This window comes from Morone saxatilis, unplaced genomic scaffold, assembly GCF_004916995.1.
Source record: "Morone saxatilis isolate NCDOM2014 unplaced genomic scaffold, NCSU_SB_2.0 Contig3, whole genome shotgun sequence".
Classification (NCBI taxonomy): domain Eukaryota; kingdom Metazoa; phylum Chordata; class Actinopteri; family Moronidae; genus Morone; species Morone saxatilis.
In genome coordinates this window covers 20,754,703-20,771,394 of record NW_023339873.1, presented here as the reverse complement: position 1 = coordinate 20,771,394, position 16,692 = coordinate 20,754,703, and the positions used below count along the sequence as shown (strand labels likewise).

Below are 16,692 nucleotides of genomic sequence, written 5' to 3'. Positions count from 1 at the left end.
CTTCTCTAACTTACTATAATAAGAATTCAAGTGTATAGATACTAAATATAATGAAAGTAAAAAGACTCTCCCACTCTCATTTTAAAAATGTTACACTGTGTCCTCAGCTCGACAGCGTCTAGGCAGGAATTTCTCCGTGGCTCCATGCGTGCAACGTGTGCTTTCTTGCTTGAATGTGTGCAAAGACATATATATACACGCCAGTCTCCAGCTGGATGCTTTCTCAAGAGGCTGTAAGGTACTGGGATAAAATATGCCATAACAGTATTGGAGGCATGTAAACAAAACAGAGAGAGAATGCAAACAGGAGCCTGTGAGCAGTCTAAATAATACAAGATGGACAGGCATCCACGTGTTGAAGCTGGAAAACAGAATGAATGTCTGTCTGACACTGGAAAAACTTATTTGGTATTGGAAAGCTAAAGAGGACACTTAGGCACATGGTGGGTTACACTTTGTTACATTTAGAAGCTGGATTCTCACTACAACTCACTCCCTGATCAATTTTAGGTCTGGAAGCTGTGAGGAGGGTCTGGCCATAATGAAACAGCACATTAAGTCATGCTCCAGTGGTGTGACTGTGTGGCTAAGTTGTGGTATGGTATTTGTAGTGACTGGTAGAGTGCATTGAGTGACTGGCTGTCTCACCAGGGCAGGATCCAGTTCTTCGTTCAGTATCGCCTCGTTCTTGATGAGAGCCACGCGCTGAGCGAAGCGGCACGTGGAGATGGACTCCTGAAGAAAGAGGTTTTAAATACATTTTTAATGTCTGCCTGAGGGAGGACTATTACTCTTAATTACTCTCTATGAAGCAGAATATACTGTGCGACACAAAATCTAAGGAAATATTATTTTTGCTTGCTTGCCTATAACCTAACATTTTTGCACTCCAAAATCTTGTTTCTCTTCACTTTTCTGGCAATCTAACAAAATATTGTGTCAACATGGCCTTAGAGCAGACCATCCTTACATCAAGGTTCCTCTTGTCAACTGCCATAGTGGCAATCATTGTAGTCATGCAGTTGCCCCCAAGGCTGTCCCTCAGCACTGAGGTCAACATGGAGTTCCTGTAGGGAATATGGGAGCGGTTCTTCTCTGACAAAGCTATGATCACCTGGAGAAAAGAGCAATGCAAAGGGCTGATATGTAAATAAAGACAGAAATGCCCGATTGTAACATAATGACTGAAACAAAAAGTAGTTATTCTTTAGTGTGGGTCATTACTGTTGAGTAGCTGCAAGATGGTCATTAATCAAAGTCAAATGTCTGACATAAAATGAATAATGATGAACTAATAGCAGACTGAAAAAGGGAAGAAGTCTAAACGAGGAGACTTTATCCTGGTGGAAAGCATTACACTGGCTGTGTCAAATCACACACAGTAAATGGAGAAATACAAACAAAGAAATTGCATTCTATGCCCAGATGTATTTAATTATTCACAACAAATATATTCTGAATATTAAATTGCACAATATATTATTTTAAAGTGGCCCTCCAGTCAAAAATCTGTTTTACTACAGTGTGATGTCTGATCTTCACTGTGCAGAATGTCTGTGCAGAGTTTGACTCCAGAAAGATGTTTTCACATTCATCTGCTGAAATCTAGCATGATTTGTGACATCACAAATAGTTTGGAAGTCGTAATGTGATGTTGAAGCCACCAGTGTACAGACACTGAGAAAGGACTTTACAGGGAAGCAGGAGACATCTTGTGTCCAGCTGGAAAACTTTTGAACAAAATGTGCATATTCTTAGACCATTTGTATGTATGACTTAATAACTGTCTGGAGGGGGTTTTTAAATAAAAATGTTTCAGAAGTGGCTACCTGCTCCAAGTAGTGGAGGGAGAGGTTGATGTACTTGGCCTCAGTGAGCAGCTGCCCATTCAGGCCAGTCTTGCTAACTCTATCTGATCCAGCCAGGTCCACCAGGTGGAGCTTGGAGCGTCGCAGGGTGGCCGAGCCTGGCTCTCGCCTGCAAAGGTGCACAGTGAAAACGCAGTGGGAACGGGTGGATGCTTGGTTCATTGGAGTCTGAGAAGAGAGAAAAAAGGGGAGAGCAGATCGGTGAGAAGCATTTTGTAAATGCGGTCATATTCTTCGGTCTGTGTGTGAGAGTATTTTGAATCGGCACACATGGTGGACACAAAAAAAAGAAAAGAAAGAAAAACGGAATTTCATTCTCCATCTGCGGTACTGGCCAAATTCAAACAACAAAAAACATGTTTCCTTTGATTCTTATTTTTTCTTACTCCCGCTGGTTTGAAGATCAAAGGCACACCATGTGTAACCAATGAGCAGTAAACACATGGTGGCAGCTTTACAAAAGCTGAGGTTGATTTTCAGATGGTCACTGGAACAGCAGAAGTCAGGTTGAGAGCAGGAGGAGACAGAAATAGAGTATGAGTCACTCTGCACAAACAAGCTTTATTAACTAGTGGAGGATGCTTTACTCATGGGGTCCTCAAAGAGAGAACAAACAGTCGAAAATAGTGCTGATCATAGACTTCTATTTGTTTTTTTGCTTGTGCCCTAGCATGTAGGCAACTTGGACATATGATGGTGGCTTTAAATAACACAATTTAATTGGAACAGATAATGTACTACATCTTGACTTGAATAAGAGTCTGATAAAGACCGACAGTCTCTTTCTGTGGAATGGTCATTGATATGTGCATTTCTTACGTATTCTCTCTGCTCAAAAACATCATCACAGACATTCCAGGTCGTTCCTTCTGAAAAAGTGCTCTGACCCTGACTTGTTGTTGGCGTAAATGTGCCAACGCCTGTCTGTTAAGGTCATGACAGCTTCTGACAGATCTTTCACTATCTTAACCCGCCACTATCATCTCTTTCCTCAGTTCGAATTCTCTTCACTCTGCACACGTCCATGTTTGCTCTTCAGGGTATCCCTTAAAGTAATATGAGACAGCCCTTAGATGTTGACAAGAGATCACATTCCTAATCGGGTTGAATAAAGGGCCGAGGGTAAGGATATAGATAGAGTTTTACACTCTTACCACTGACAGTGATTTCTATAATTTTCAGCTATTTATATCAATAAGGGTTGGCTAAATAAAAGAAACATCTGTCAGTGTGAAACACAGCCCAGCAAACAACCTTCAAAATGATCATAAAGTTGAATCAATAACTCTCTAATACAGTGTCAACATGAACTGGATTAGAACCTTCATGAAGGGAGGATTTATTGCAGTACTTCTGCATTACACTGCATTAGCACTAAGTATGACATACATTAAGTGACTGTTAATTCATGTACTACAGTGAAAACCAATACAGCACTCATGGATGACAGTTAAATATTGGATGTTAGTATTCAAAGAGCAGAACAGCTGCCCATAAATAGGAAGTGACTGAGTGTTATTGTGTCCTGTCCATAGCATATATGTATTTAACACTCAGGACAAGCTGAGAGACCTTTTGGGTAAGTTTAAAGAGGTGCATGCATCCTAAAGAGTACATCAAGTACAGTATGTATATCTAAAGTTCCACTCCAGACACGTTTTAAACAATGTAAAAATACTCTATGAGTAATATTCTATTTCAAACGGTTTTCACACATAAAAAGAAAAAAAAAAACACTATGAAAAGTTGCTGGAAGCACATGTACTCTTCTCCCTCATTGAGAAATTCTGGATCTATGAAAAACTGGGAAAAGAGCAGTGCACATCAAGATGGCTAGTATAAGAGGAAATATTGAGAGATTCTAGCAGACTTATCAGAAGATATTTAGCATCTTTTATTTCTTTATGTTGTTTGCTAATTTGTTAGCTTGTAACTGGCACTGGCTGTCAAAAGCTTCACTATGCTAGTGCAAACTCTCGCTCTCTGTACAAGTCTCTGGACAAGTCTGCTCTGCGCTGGAGGCTTCAGGTTTCCTTGTCTATCCATCCGTCTATCTAGCATCCATCCAGTTTTGTTAGCATCTGTCATGAATTTGTCATGTACCAAATCCGGCTTGGCCAGATGTTTGAATGTCAGATTTTAGGGAAGAATACAGACATTTCCCCCTTCACTAGAGGAACATATATGGATGCAAGTCAGTAAATGGTCAAGGTCAGACAAACACATTTTTGAGTGGAGGGGATTTTTAAACTGTTACACACAGTGAGTTCATGTCCACAGAGGAAATAGTGTCCACACTGGGGCATTAAAGTATAGCTTAGTTGTGAAAAAACAGCAGGACAATGCAATCTCATTGGAGTCACCTCTTTATTCTCCTGTGTTCTCAGTTGACCACATGTTGAGCTTGCATGCACCACAATGCTGACCACACACAGTGCTGCACTGGGTCAGCATAAAGGGGTAATCTGGTGCTACAAACCGAAACACTTAGAGATTGCTGATTCAAAAGATTAAGACCTGTTATGCACCGTACTCACCCCCACAAGTTCAGGAGGGAGTCACAATGTAGGAAGGGGGAAAGATCCAGGCCCTGCATCCCCACATGTGAAAAGAAGTGAAACAGGGACGCAGAGAAAAGACCATATGGGAGGAAATGTTTCCTGATGAGGTTGAAGGAAGGGTGAGGAGTTGAGAAGGTGTATTTTATTTCCTGTCCAATAAAAGTGTAGAGGGGATTGCCAAGTCTCAAAGCAAGTGAGCTCAGTCTCTGCTGAGTGTGGCGTGAATGGATGTGTCATCTTTTATCCACATGGCTGGGAGCAAGAGAAGAAAGAAAGCATTAATGTTAACTTTACTGGAAGTCTACGTGGAACAAGGACTTCTGGGATGATTCTGGCAGCAACAAATTCACTATGTTGAGGGTGCTTTGTTTTCTCGGGGCTCCAGAGAAACCTTCTTGTGAAGAAGTTCCAGAGAGGACGAGTTCACAATAGTCTCTGTGTAGGTGGACTGTACTGGGGGCTCCCTACTGAACTGTGCAACGCCTCGATTGCCTGATCAACAAACTAATGCAACATCCAAGAATGTGTTTCCACTGAAATATACCCCCAAGTACAACAACAGTGGACACAGAGTGTGTCCTTAAGGTAACTGAAGAACAAATGCAGTATTGTTTTGGCAATGGACTAAGTTCAGTGGAATATGTGTGCTACATGTGGTACATTTTCTCATACACTACAAACATTATGTGAGGATACCAGCTACTAAACCCACTTTCAAGTTCTGGAGAAATTCCATCTTTTGCATTGGTTTTGTTTCAAGGAACAATTCCAGCCACATCAAAAACTGACTTTGAAACACTCGTCAGAAATGAAAAGCAAGTCTCTGATTGAAACCTGACTATCCAGTTCACTTTTACTGTCTGTTATTTACTTACAAACTAGCAACACAAGTAAACAAGGTGAGATCAGCCCTTTGCCCCAAACCTCAGGTTGCAAAGCAAAAGCTGACCCCACCACACGTCTCATCAGCGTGGGGAGTCTGGGTGTCTGAGTGTAGAAAGGAACCACCACAACATAAACAAAAATTACAGAGAGAATGCTTAGTTTTACTGGGAAAAAACATGGTAAAAGGGACCACAGGGGACCAAAATAATATTTTAGAAGGGTCTTAAGGTAGCCTTTAGAGTGCATATTTCATTTGTGGACAAAAAAAATACCCTTTATGCCACTTAGCCTGGGAGTGGTCATGTATTTTTGCATAGTGTCTGCAATCCTTTCTAAGGACTCTGCATATAGTGTATGGTATGGTGTGTTAGTGGAGAATCCCTACAGAAGCATGCGTTTCCCTTATTCTTACTTCTGCAATCATACGATTGGTGTCACCCAGGAAGAGCAGGTTCAGAGCCTCCTCCTCATTTGCTGACGGCTGCAGCGACAGGTTCCTGAGATGGATGTTCTGGTCTGGATCCTCCATGATCATTACTTTTCTGGAAAAGAAAAGAAAAAATGTTGTTAAAGGAAATTCCAGCATTATAAATGAACTCCAAATTATGAATAAAAAAATGACAGAGCTGGACAATTCCAGTCAAAACCCAAATAATCCAACACTGAAGCAATTATGAAAAAACTAATTATGTTCGTTATGTCATCCATTTCCCTCCCGTCGCCTTGGCCTCGCTCAGCTCTAAATCAAAACAAACCACATCTGCAAGTCGGTGTGGGCAGTTTGACACGTGTGCTTTATCTATCCGGGGGTTCATAACTTGATAACAGACAGGGCTTGCTTTTAAAAACAAACAGGTGATTGGTCTTTGCCCACATCAAGCACTCTGAAGCACAGTGCTTGGACAGATGGGGCTGAAATGACTCCTATGATCCTACTATAACATTTCCATCACGCCACCAGGGTTGTGACAGCATGGCTACTGGATTGAGATGTCAAAGAGGGTGGAATGACTGCAGACCACATGTAGATAATTATGTTAACATGTGTAGGTAATTGAGGTAGTTTGATAAAACAGTATTAATCTGAATGTGATTAAAGGCCTGTACCCAGGGTTAGGGTTTGGTTTTTCCAAACATCTCCACCAACCCAAAATAGGATTTGATTATTGTATTTTCACACAAATAAAAAATTATATATATTAAAAAGATATTTTACAGACTTTGGGGTATTTAGAGGATGGAATGCAGGACGCATGATGGAAATAAAATAAAGGACAGATGGAGTCAAGAAAAAGTAAAACAAGAAAAAAAAATGAGGGAATGAGAATGTCAGAAAGAAGAGAAGGGGTAGGCAGTGAAAGACATAAGTAGACCAACAGTTAAAGAGAGAAATTTGTCAGTGCCACAGCTTCTCCTTGAATCAGCAAGTGTGGCCACAGCATGGTTAACGACGGGCACCGTCTATTTCCAGAAGACTGTGATTTGTGGGTATCGAAACCTTGAGCTGGATCCTCTGCGAAAGGAGAGAAGAAACTTAAATGGAACCGGTACAAGAACATACAAGACAAACACCAAAATGATGTACCGAGACGATGTCGCGCCTGGAAGTCCAAGGTCTACTTTGAGATGAGTAAGTATTGAGTATGACAAAAAGGCAAAAAAAAAAGAAAAAGAAAAATAAGATCATACGCAGACAAACCTCCAGACAGATGGAATTTATAATTACAAAGAAAGATGGGCAGAAGCAAAGACAGAATGAAGCAGGATGAACTGTGAGGAAGAGAGGCAGTCATTTCAATGACAGGGCAAGGTAGAGAGGAAAACAACAAGACAACAAAGAATGAGTGAGAAAAAGAGGTAGATGGACACAAAAAAATGATTTCCTTCAGAACCAGCTGCAGCAGCAAACAGCTATGAAAAGCTATTTCACCACATGACCCTCTTGCTCTCCACTCCAGTGGCCGAGTCTGCCACCAGGTTGACCACATCCATTGCTGTCCCAGAGTCTCATTATGTCAGTTGGCAGTTTGTAGTGAGGTGGTAAATACTAGAGTCTCCATATTTCACCACACACTGACTCTGGGCCAGGCTGACGAATGGCTATTCAGGAATAAGGCTCAGCTAAACCCACAAGTGTCTAAGAGAATAATGGAACCAGGGATGATTGGTCTTACAACTTTAAAATAAGTGTATTTATCACTTTTAAGTGCATGTTTTCAAGGCAAAATATACACTATATATGACTGATTTTGAATTGTTTACATTTTCAACTGTAATTGGATTTCTGTAGCATTAGTTACAGTAATAAAAAGAACACTGACGGTAAGTCTTCCAGTCGAGACGCTTCATGCCGGGAATCCAGAAGGTCATATCCCATCTCATTGTAGATCTCCAGGTAAGAGATGTGTGTGTTGTAAACCATACTGCTATCCTGTGGAGCAAAACATAAAGTATGTACAATTGGACTGGGTGCATACATTTAGATGCTTTGATGTTGGAGACACATTTTTCTTTTATTTATCAATGTGTATGGCCTATATGTATGAGTGAAATTGGTGCCTTACATGAATTGCTTATTGATTTTTTGCTGACCTGGCTGAAGCGTTCAAACAGGTAGGAAAGGGTGCGGGGAATAATGCCACGATCGCTGTAGCGCTCGGCCCCTCCTGTGACGGTAAAGGTCTTCCCACTGCCCGTCTGGCCGTAGGCAAATATGGTGCCATTATAGCCGGCCAAAACACTGCACAGATACACACATATTTAACAACCTACCAGACAAGTTCACAAACACCAAAAGGATGGTGTTGGAGGATGGACACTGTATATTATCTATTTTTCATTTTTCATAACAGGGGTCTCAAACTCAAATTGGCTTTGGGCCACTGTTGGTATTGTCATTGCATAGGAGGGCCACTTCAATGTTCAAGTAGTACAATAAAGTGCAATATTCTGAAAATATTTCCATTACTAACATCATATTTAAAAATAAAAACACAAAACAATAATCCTGCATGCCAGATTATTTTAGCATGTCGTGGGGCAGAGGGAGGGGTGCCGAGGGCCTGTAATGGCCTCTGGGCCAGCAGTTTGACATCCCTGTTTTATAAGACACAGATTTAAATGATGATGTTCAGAATCTATCAGCAGAAACTGAATGTAATTTTCATAACTATGTTTCAAAAGTGCATAATGACCTGAAAATAAGAATCGTTATGTTTTTGTTAGCATAGACTTAGCCTCCTATATCTACAGACGCTGTAGGTCGCCTTCCTTGGGGCCCCAATGTTGAATCACCATGTTTCTACAGTAGCCCAGAAGGGACAAACCAATAAGTGGCTCTAGATAGGGCCACTGACATTTTTTGCAGGCACCATAGCTTCTCCTGTGCACTTGGAAGGGAAGGGTGAGGTAAAGAGCCAGCAAAATCCAACACACTGTTCCTTTAATACATTATGCTTCCATATCCAATTGACCCTTTCTTTAGTCCTCTCCCTTTTGGATCTTTGGTCAACTGTACTAAGATATGCAATGCTAGGCTTGTCTATGTTGAAGAGGTAATCACATTTAAAGATGGTTAACAGATGAAAGACAAATGATCACTTCTCAGATTTTTTACAAGCACAGATTGACGTTCTAGGAACAGCACAAGTCAATGAGAACAGAACAGATGAGACCAAACTAATTTACAGTTTATGATCACTGCTGTGCTGTTTTTAAAGAGGGCTAAATATAGGCAACCAAACAATAAAATTACACTACAGATAACTGATTAACAGTGGAAAGTAAATACTTAAAAAAAAAAAAATACAGCCATGAACATGTTATGACTGCTTGTCTGTAACCATATTCTTGCTCATTTGCGTCGTGTGCCTGCCATGACATCACTTTCTTAATTTGCTAACGTGCAAGGGACTGTCAAGTATGCCTAAGCAGACACCAAAAGTCTGAGTGAATTGAAGTTGACACTTTAAATCCACAGGAAAAGATGGCAGTGAGTGGAGAACTGCTATGGCGACAGACATCTGCCGGTGAGAGAGGAATGTCTCGGGAACAGGAGTGAAGGAAAGGGCCCAAACCCAGTCAACTAGGCAGGTCCCGGTAAAATTTTGGTTTGGCACTGAATTGCCTTTCTTCTGCACGTGCACAAGGCCATGGAAACCAATGGTATCTAATTCAGTTTGAATAAAATTAACTTCCAATATGATGATACTCATATGAAGGAGGATAAATTGGCAGAAAAACTCCTGTTCTGTAGTCTTGGAAATAAACCAGGACAAAATAGTAAAATGACAGAGGGGCCTCTGATACACGAGCTTGGATCAAAGGTGAGAATAAACTCTGTGCTGTTTGACTTGCCAATTGCAAGGAAAAGGATATCTTGACACTATATTTTTCAAGTTGAATTATAAACAAATTTAAACCTCTCACTTATTTTAATGGAATTGCCAACCCAGTATTTGAGCAGTGTGTGGGTTTCCCTCCCTGTGTACTGTACGATTCCACACCCTGCATGAGGGTAAGGGAAAAAACTGTATGTCAGTTTATATAAAACACAACGTCCACTTATGAGAATGGTGGTTGGTTAGTCTGACTTGGACGACCATTGAGTGTCCATTTAATCTAGCATGAGTCATGGCAGTGATTGGCAGCGGGCAGAAAAGACACAGGCTCAGTGTTTAGTTTAATGTCAGTGCTAATGATGCGGCCTGGGCCCTGCCACTGAGGCTTGGGCGTTTCCCAGTGTTTGTTCCTGTTTACACCTCAGCTTTCCTGGAGATTTGTCATCGTCCAGGAGATCTTTGTTCTTCCCGTTCCTTTTATGAAAAGCACGATGTCCAGTCTTTAGAGGTAACAGGGTTAAGGATGAAACTGAACAGACCCCTGTTCTTCTTTGAACTTGGGCTGCAGGTTTCACAGCCTTGTGAAATGGGATTACAATGGAGATAGAGGGTTTGCCTTGCCAGCCCAACATCATTACATTGGCTCTTCCTCTCCTGGAGCTGTTAATACTGGTTTGTTTTTAAACTACTGTGTTGGGGTTGAAATTACTGGTTTCAGTTACACCACAGCACAGAAAGAGACTAGTGTTCAAGTAAACGAGTTAGAGCTTTTGGCTAAACTTGAATTGAGCCAAGTATGACAGAGTACCAACCAAAACAACAACCTGACAGTTATTGCTAGTTGAGAGGATGGGCGCCTACGTGCATGAAACTGAGTTTTAGTGCGGTGACAGCGAAACTGCCGCAATTCAAAGTGACTCCTGACTAAACCTGAATAAATGTTTCCTGACTACAGGAGCTTTAGGAAAAACATTCTGTCAGCCAAAAATTGATTCTGTCACTGATCTCTGTGACCAGACGTGCTTCTGTAAATGGAACCATGTCAATATCAACACAAGCTTAGTTATCAGCATACCGACTGGGTTTCACATAGCTTAGTCTATGTCAGTCCCAGCTAAAGTGCTTTTCATAATCTCTTTCAATACTTTGTGTAGCAAGGATATGAGGCCTAAGTCTTTGCCTATTCCTGTGATTGTGTTCGAAAGCAACATATTCCAATAGGAAGTGTGGGCTCAGCAGGGAGAATTGTTCACTCCATTCACGCTTGTCTTTCAGCCACTGTGGTGAGACTGGATTTAAAAGGTTAAAACTTTGTGGAATTCAGAACATTCAGTGTGTAAACAGGCATCCTGCAGAGGGGGTGGGGAACTGACAGCGGACTAAGAAATGTCTGATTGGGGAGACAGATTGGTCATGGCTGGACAAGGTGACTAGTGCCCTCTAGGCTGCAGACATTATAGTCATATCAAAGACTAAAAGACGCCAAGCTCGAATTGATATGGCGAGACATGGCCTGGTTGTGACAGAATTTTTTAACCTGATGTTTACCATCTGCCACACAACAGGGGAACTGTTAAGAGGTTGGCTGGGGAAGCCAAACTAATACCCAAGTTAGTGGACCCATGTGAGTCAGGGTAAACACATCCAAGCTCTTAGTCAGCCAATCCAGACATCTCACAATCTTGTTTATATGTCTTCTAATAGCAAAGATAATGCAAAGCAGTTGTTGGATTCCAGAAATAGCTCCTATTGTGACTGAGAAGACTTGGGTGGAATGTGGAGGAGATGGTGAGGCTAAATTGAGCCAGGAGGACAGAGTTTGGCGAGGAGACAGAGAGGACGAACCTTGTTCACATAACAAAAACACAACCAACATTTGATCACAGGAAATTCCAAGTAAATTCCATCTCCTCTTGGCTGTTTTCTCTTTTGGAAGTCATTAGTGATTTAGACTAAGTCTAGGCAAGGGGTGAAGCTCTGACAGACACCATAAATTTTGGCTTTGTTGAAGTGGAGTGAAAATTGTGTGTAGAGGTATCTTAAAGATAAAGAATAAAAATGTAAATACAACTACTTTTCTTTTTTTGTTACATTGAATGAGATTCATTTAAATAAATCTGGTAGGCATGTATGACACTGACATTTTTGCTGATTGTAATTGTATAGCTCCCACTATTTTCTACCAGTGGAGTTGTACATTATAACTTGAACTTAGTTCTTGCAGTTTTTTCTCAACCAGGTGGATCCCTAAAAACGTATCTGTAAACTCCTGATAGTCATGCTTTTGCCAAGTGAAAAATATCAAGTGTAACCTGACTCCTTCAACCATCAATTAAGTATTAACCTTAAAAGGTCCAGTGTGTAACATTTAGGAGGATCTTGTCAGAAATGGAATATAATATTCATAGGTATGTTTTCATGTATAGTCACCTGGAAATAAGAATTGTCTGTTTTTATCTACAGCACAGATTATCTTCTACGGAGTCAACCATGTTTCTACAGTAGTCCAGAATGGACAAACCAAATATTAGATAGGCTTTTTGCATTTTTTGAGAGTTTTGCGACCACTGTACATTTTCCTACACACTTTAATTTCTATATTAGCTAAAACTGTGATCTATTCTATTATATGGATAATGAATGAGAACACATGGTTATGTACTTGTACTGAACAAATTAAATTGGTCAGACGTATTGGGCATATGAATATTAAAGATAAAATATTGATAAAATAATTAAGACACAGGCCCAGGTGAATGCCCTCCAATCTCCATTAAATAGAGTAGTATTGAGGAATTACTTGCATTGAGGGCCAGATTTTTCAGCAGGTCAGTCTAAAGAATGTGGTACTAGGGAATGACAAATTCAACAACAGCTCAAAATGAGTGAGCAGCTACGGTACACAGTATAGCTCTGTGTTGTGGCTTGCAAATGTTCTCACACTCACGATGGCACAGTGTGCCATCTTGCCTGCCAGCTCAGTCCACTTAGTGGTTTAAGAATGAAAAGCAGGCCAAAAATCACAGACACCCTCCATTTCCATCTTAAAGAAAGCTGAGCCTTACAGACTTCCTGTCAACAAGGCTGGATAAAGCGTGTGTGGCCTGACCACAACATGGAGAGATGAGCTGAGCACAGGTGGAAAGTGACAGCTCCAGAAATATGTGTTTTGTGAATGGGATAATTAAAGGTTGTACTTTCAAGGGTTGAAAAAGCTTTTAAGGAAATGACAAACGTTCAAAATGACCTGGGATTAAAACAAAAATGTATTTACATTTGCGATTTTGAAAAGTACAGTGTCAGTTAGATTTTACCTGTCTGCAACTGGTTTGGCAATGTTTTCAAATATCTCTTCTTGTTTGACTGCTTGATCAAACACCTTTTGGAACCTGGACAAAAGTGAGAAGGACAAAGGCAGGAAGAACAGAATAGGTCAGAACATTTATCTATTATTTAATGTACTACAGTAAAAATGTATGTGGCTGGTTTATCTCAAACATCAGTTTCCCACAGGAGAACTGAATAAGCACAAAAGCAGCGTATTTAATTGCCCGAGTGGATGAGGAGGAGTTTAGTCATTCTGTTTTCTAAAACAGTCTCGACCCATCATGTTTTATCCCACAGAAAGATGAGAGCGATGTGAGAGGAATCCGCCCAGGAAGATTGTTAAATGCGGAAATTTTATTTCTATAAGGGCACAGGGGAACCTCCATGGGCTATTTTAAGACTCTGTGGTTTTCAAAGGCTCTCAGTGTCCACTGCTGTCTGACTCCCTAACTGTGAATTTAGGGCTTGGAAGCGTGGCATGGGCCCTGCCCAGAGGGTATGTAAGGCTGCAGCTCTCACCACCAGCATTAAACAGATGTTCTGGCTCTGCAATGACGGAACTGGTGGATGAATTATTCATGGGAAAAGTTCTTATGCAACCTCGAGAGTGTAAATTCTGGTGGACAGCTCACCGTCCTCTATGTTGTATGTTATCCTTATTCATTGTGAATTCCACAATTACACCACTCTTACAGATTTTAGCTTAAGCATAATTGAAACCAAGAATTGAAGTGGTTGTTTGAAAGATTCTTGCTTTATCCAATTTTAGCACAACATAAGAGGTCGTCATTGTTTTGATGTTCTGCCCCAGCCTACTGAAAGACTGGAGATAATTATACTGATACTATAAAAGACACTACATGTAGGCTGCAGGCAGATATATTTCATCTTATATTATTTCTATAAACAAACTGCTTTTACGTACAAGACAAAACGGATAAGATTGGTCTTAAGAACGAGAGAAAAGGTATTTTGAACATCAAATATAAAAACTTTTACTGGCTATAAGTTCACTCATGGGGCGCCCTGGTAGCTCACCTGGTAGAGCTATTCCCCCATGTACCTATGTACCTATGTACCCTAGTCCTTGCTGCAGTGGCCATGGGTTCGACTCCGACCTGTGGCCCTTTTCTCTCCCCCCTTTCCTGTCACTCTACGGCTGTCATTATCCATTAAAGACAATAAAACCCCCCAGAAATATTAAGAAAGAAAGAAAGAAAGAATGTTCACTCCCTACTCCACAGTGTCAATAGCTGAGAGAGGGTCAATATGGTGGACTTGAATTAGTCTGATTTGAGATATTAAGGCCATAGGAAAGTTACAAATACAGCTGCCTGACACTCTACCTGAACTTGTAGCACTCCCTCTTGTTGTTAACAAAGCCATCAGCCAGGTCTCTGGGCACCACAAACTCCAGAGAAGCACCTGTCTGCTCCTCATTGTCCACAGAGTACACCTGGGGGAGCCAGAGACAACAGCAGAGTCAGTCCTGCAGTGGAACAAGGCCTACAGGCTACTGCAGCAAAGGGCAACGCAAGGAGCTGATTTACCACAAGAGAATATTTGAGGAGTATTTGAAGTGTACAATAGACTGAAATAGTAGTCTACTATACGTGCTATGATTTGTAAGCTGTTATGGTAAATGGTGCCATATGCAGCCCAACTTAAACACAATACATCATGTTCAGTCTAAAATATAAGTCTGACCACTTGTGGTTTGGGTATTGCAAGCCCCAAAATGAAGAGATGGAGTTTATGAAGCATGTATCCTGTGGAAAGCAACAGAAGTGAACAACCAATCATGATCAGTGCACACTGAAGGCAAACTGTAATAATTCACCTCCGCTCACCGAAGCCTCAGGGGTGGCAAGAAAAACTGGAGAACATTAAAGCAGTATGGATTAAGCTCCAGCAGTAGACGACGTTTAAAGTGCGGCTGGCTGGGTCAGTCCAAACACCCCCACCCTCTGTTTTTGAGCATATGTTCTGGCATATGTTTCCAATGGACGCTGATGCAGTTACAAGTCCCCGGGGTTTCAGGAATAAAAGATAAGACCTAAATGATTGGATTGTTTTTCACTGTCACCCTGCCTTCTGCATCGCCTCCTGACCTCCACTGTTCTGTTGCCTTCACAATGACGTATGCAGAACCTCAAACAGCCCCAAGCAGGTAGCTGTGCTTGTTTCATTTTGCTGGATATTGTCGGCTCAGGCTAAAGTGGCAGAGAAACCCTCACAGTAATTTGATTATTTCACCCATCAGCTGCTGTGCTCAGACAATAAACTGGGTTTGAGAGAGAACAAAGTGCTGCCAGCAGTGTTTCTCATGGAAATGTACATGTGTATCCAATAAAAAGGGCTCTTATCTGATAGTAAGTGTGCATTAGTATGCATGTGTGTACTTCATTGCCAAAAAACAAAACAAAAAGAATGGATTGATATTGATATTATTGTATAAGCTTGCCACTGTTTGACACCAGCCCTAAATTAAAAATCTGATTGTATTATTCACCTGCTGCAGGTTACACAATTTCAACCGATTCTTTTAGCAGCTTTAATATCTAATATAGTCTAAAAAGGCAAATCTATTCAGCCAGAAATAGAGAACATGTGGGACAAAACACTAGCTGTTACTATCTTCCACGCAAAACTTCTGTAAGTGGTATCAGCAACCAAAATCCATTCATTAATAGATAAAGTTTATGATGTCTTTCCTGTGTGTCTGAATGTTTAGGTGTTTAGGCTATATGGAGCAACACAGGCCTTTTTATACAGCAGATAGTTGGACACGCCATGGCATGAAAAGCACAGGTGTAATTGAAAACAGTAATTATTAATGACTGCATGATATGCCGTTGTGTCACTTCCAGCTATGGCTCTGGCACTGTAACGTTATTGTAAATTCTTGATCACTGGAATAATTTATTGAGACACTTAATGGAAGGGAGCCATCTTTGTTAATGTCATTAGTGACACCTGTGCTTTCCCTGCCATGACGAGGAAAAAGTGTAGGAAGAAAAATACAACTTGAGCAGTATTACGCGCACACAGGTGAGTTTTTAGCAGTCCAACCCTGTTCTGTGATAAAACGTCGTTCTAAACTGGGATAACTGAAGTAATGGCAGTATAAACCTGCATGCTATGTTTTTAGAGAGGCCTCGTTAATATGACGCCAACATTAGCTATGTTAGCTTAAATAAACATCATATCCAGCGTTCATTTTAATATCCACTGAGTTTTGTTTATTTAAATGTTTAGTTGTAATCTTACCGTCGTAGTTTTCTTAGTGGGTTTAATACGACCAAATATCTGTATCGTCTGTTTCACCATTTTTTCCAGATAACAAAAGAAAACAGTTAGGTTTGTTTGGTTTTCCTCATGCAATAACTATAGCTGGTATAACTATAGCTGGTTAGCTCGCGGGCTAACGCTATGTCGGCGCTGTGCTCTTTGTAGTCTGTTGTAGCTGGTTGCTAGGCGACGGTGGTCACCTCTGTCAACTCCGCTAACAAAGATCGTCTATACTTCAAGATGATTCATCGGAGTGAAACAACCTTTCCGTCTATCCTTCTCTTTCTCTCATTTCCCCAAGTGCCTGATAGTATGAGTCAGTCAGTTCAAAGATGTTCAGGGACCCGTGTGTGTAGGAGGGGGCATGTGAATAACATTAAACACATGGTCAGAAGTAAAAATAAAACAGGGATTCTACTT

The 16,692-nt window shown here is 40.9% G+C and overlaps 1 protein-coding gene across 1 annotated transcript in view; it reads right to left on the bottom strand.

Annotated features, from left to right (window-relative positions):
• kif6 (kinesin family member 6) overlaps positions 1-16,393 on the bottom strand; it is a gene marked incomplete in the record, with an annotated part of 57,454 nt that extends 41,061 nt beyond the window's left edge. Inside the window, 9 exon segments of the mRNA XM_035674310.1 lie at positions 649-735; positions 971-1,114; positions 1,830-2,036; positions 5,727-5,856; positions 7,636-7,745; positions 7,907-8,054; positions 12,969-13,043; positions 14,328-14,437; positions 16,252-16,393. Coding sequence (XP_035530203.1) covers positions 649-735; positions 971-1,114; positions 1,830-2,036; positions 5,727-5,856; positions 7,636-7,745; positions 7,907-8,054; positions 12,969-13,043; positions 14,328-14,437; positions 16,252-16,311 — 1,071 coding nt within the window.
• Positions 16,394-16,692: the final 299 nt, after the last annotated feature.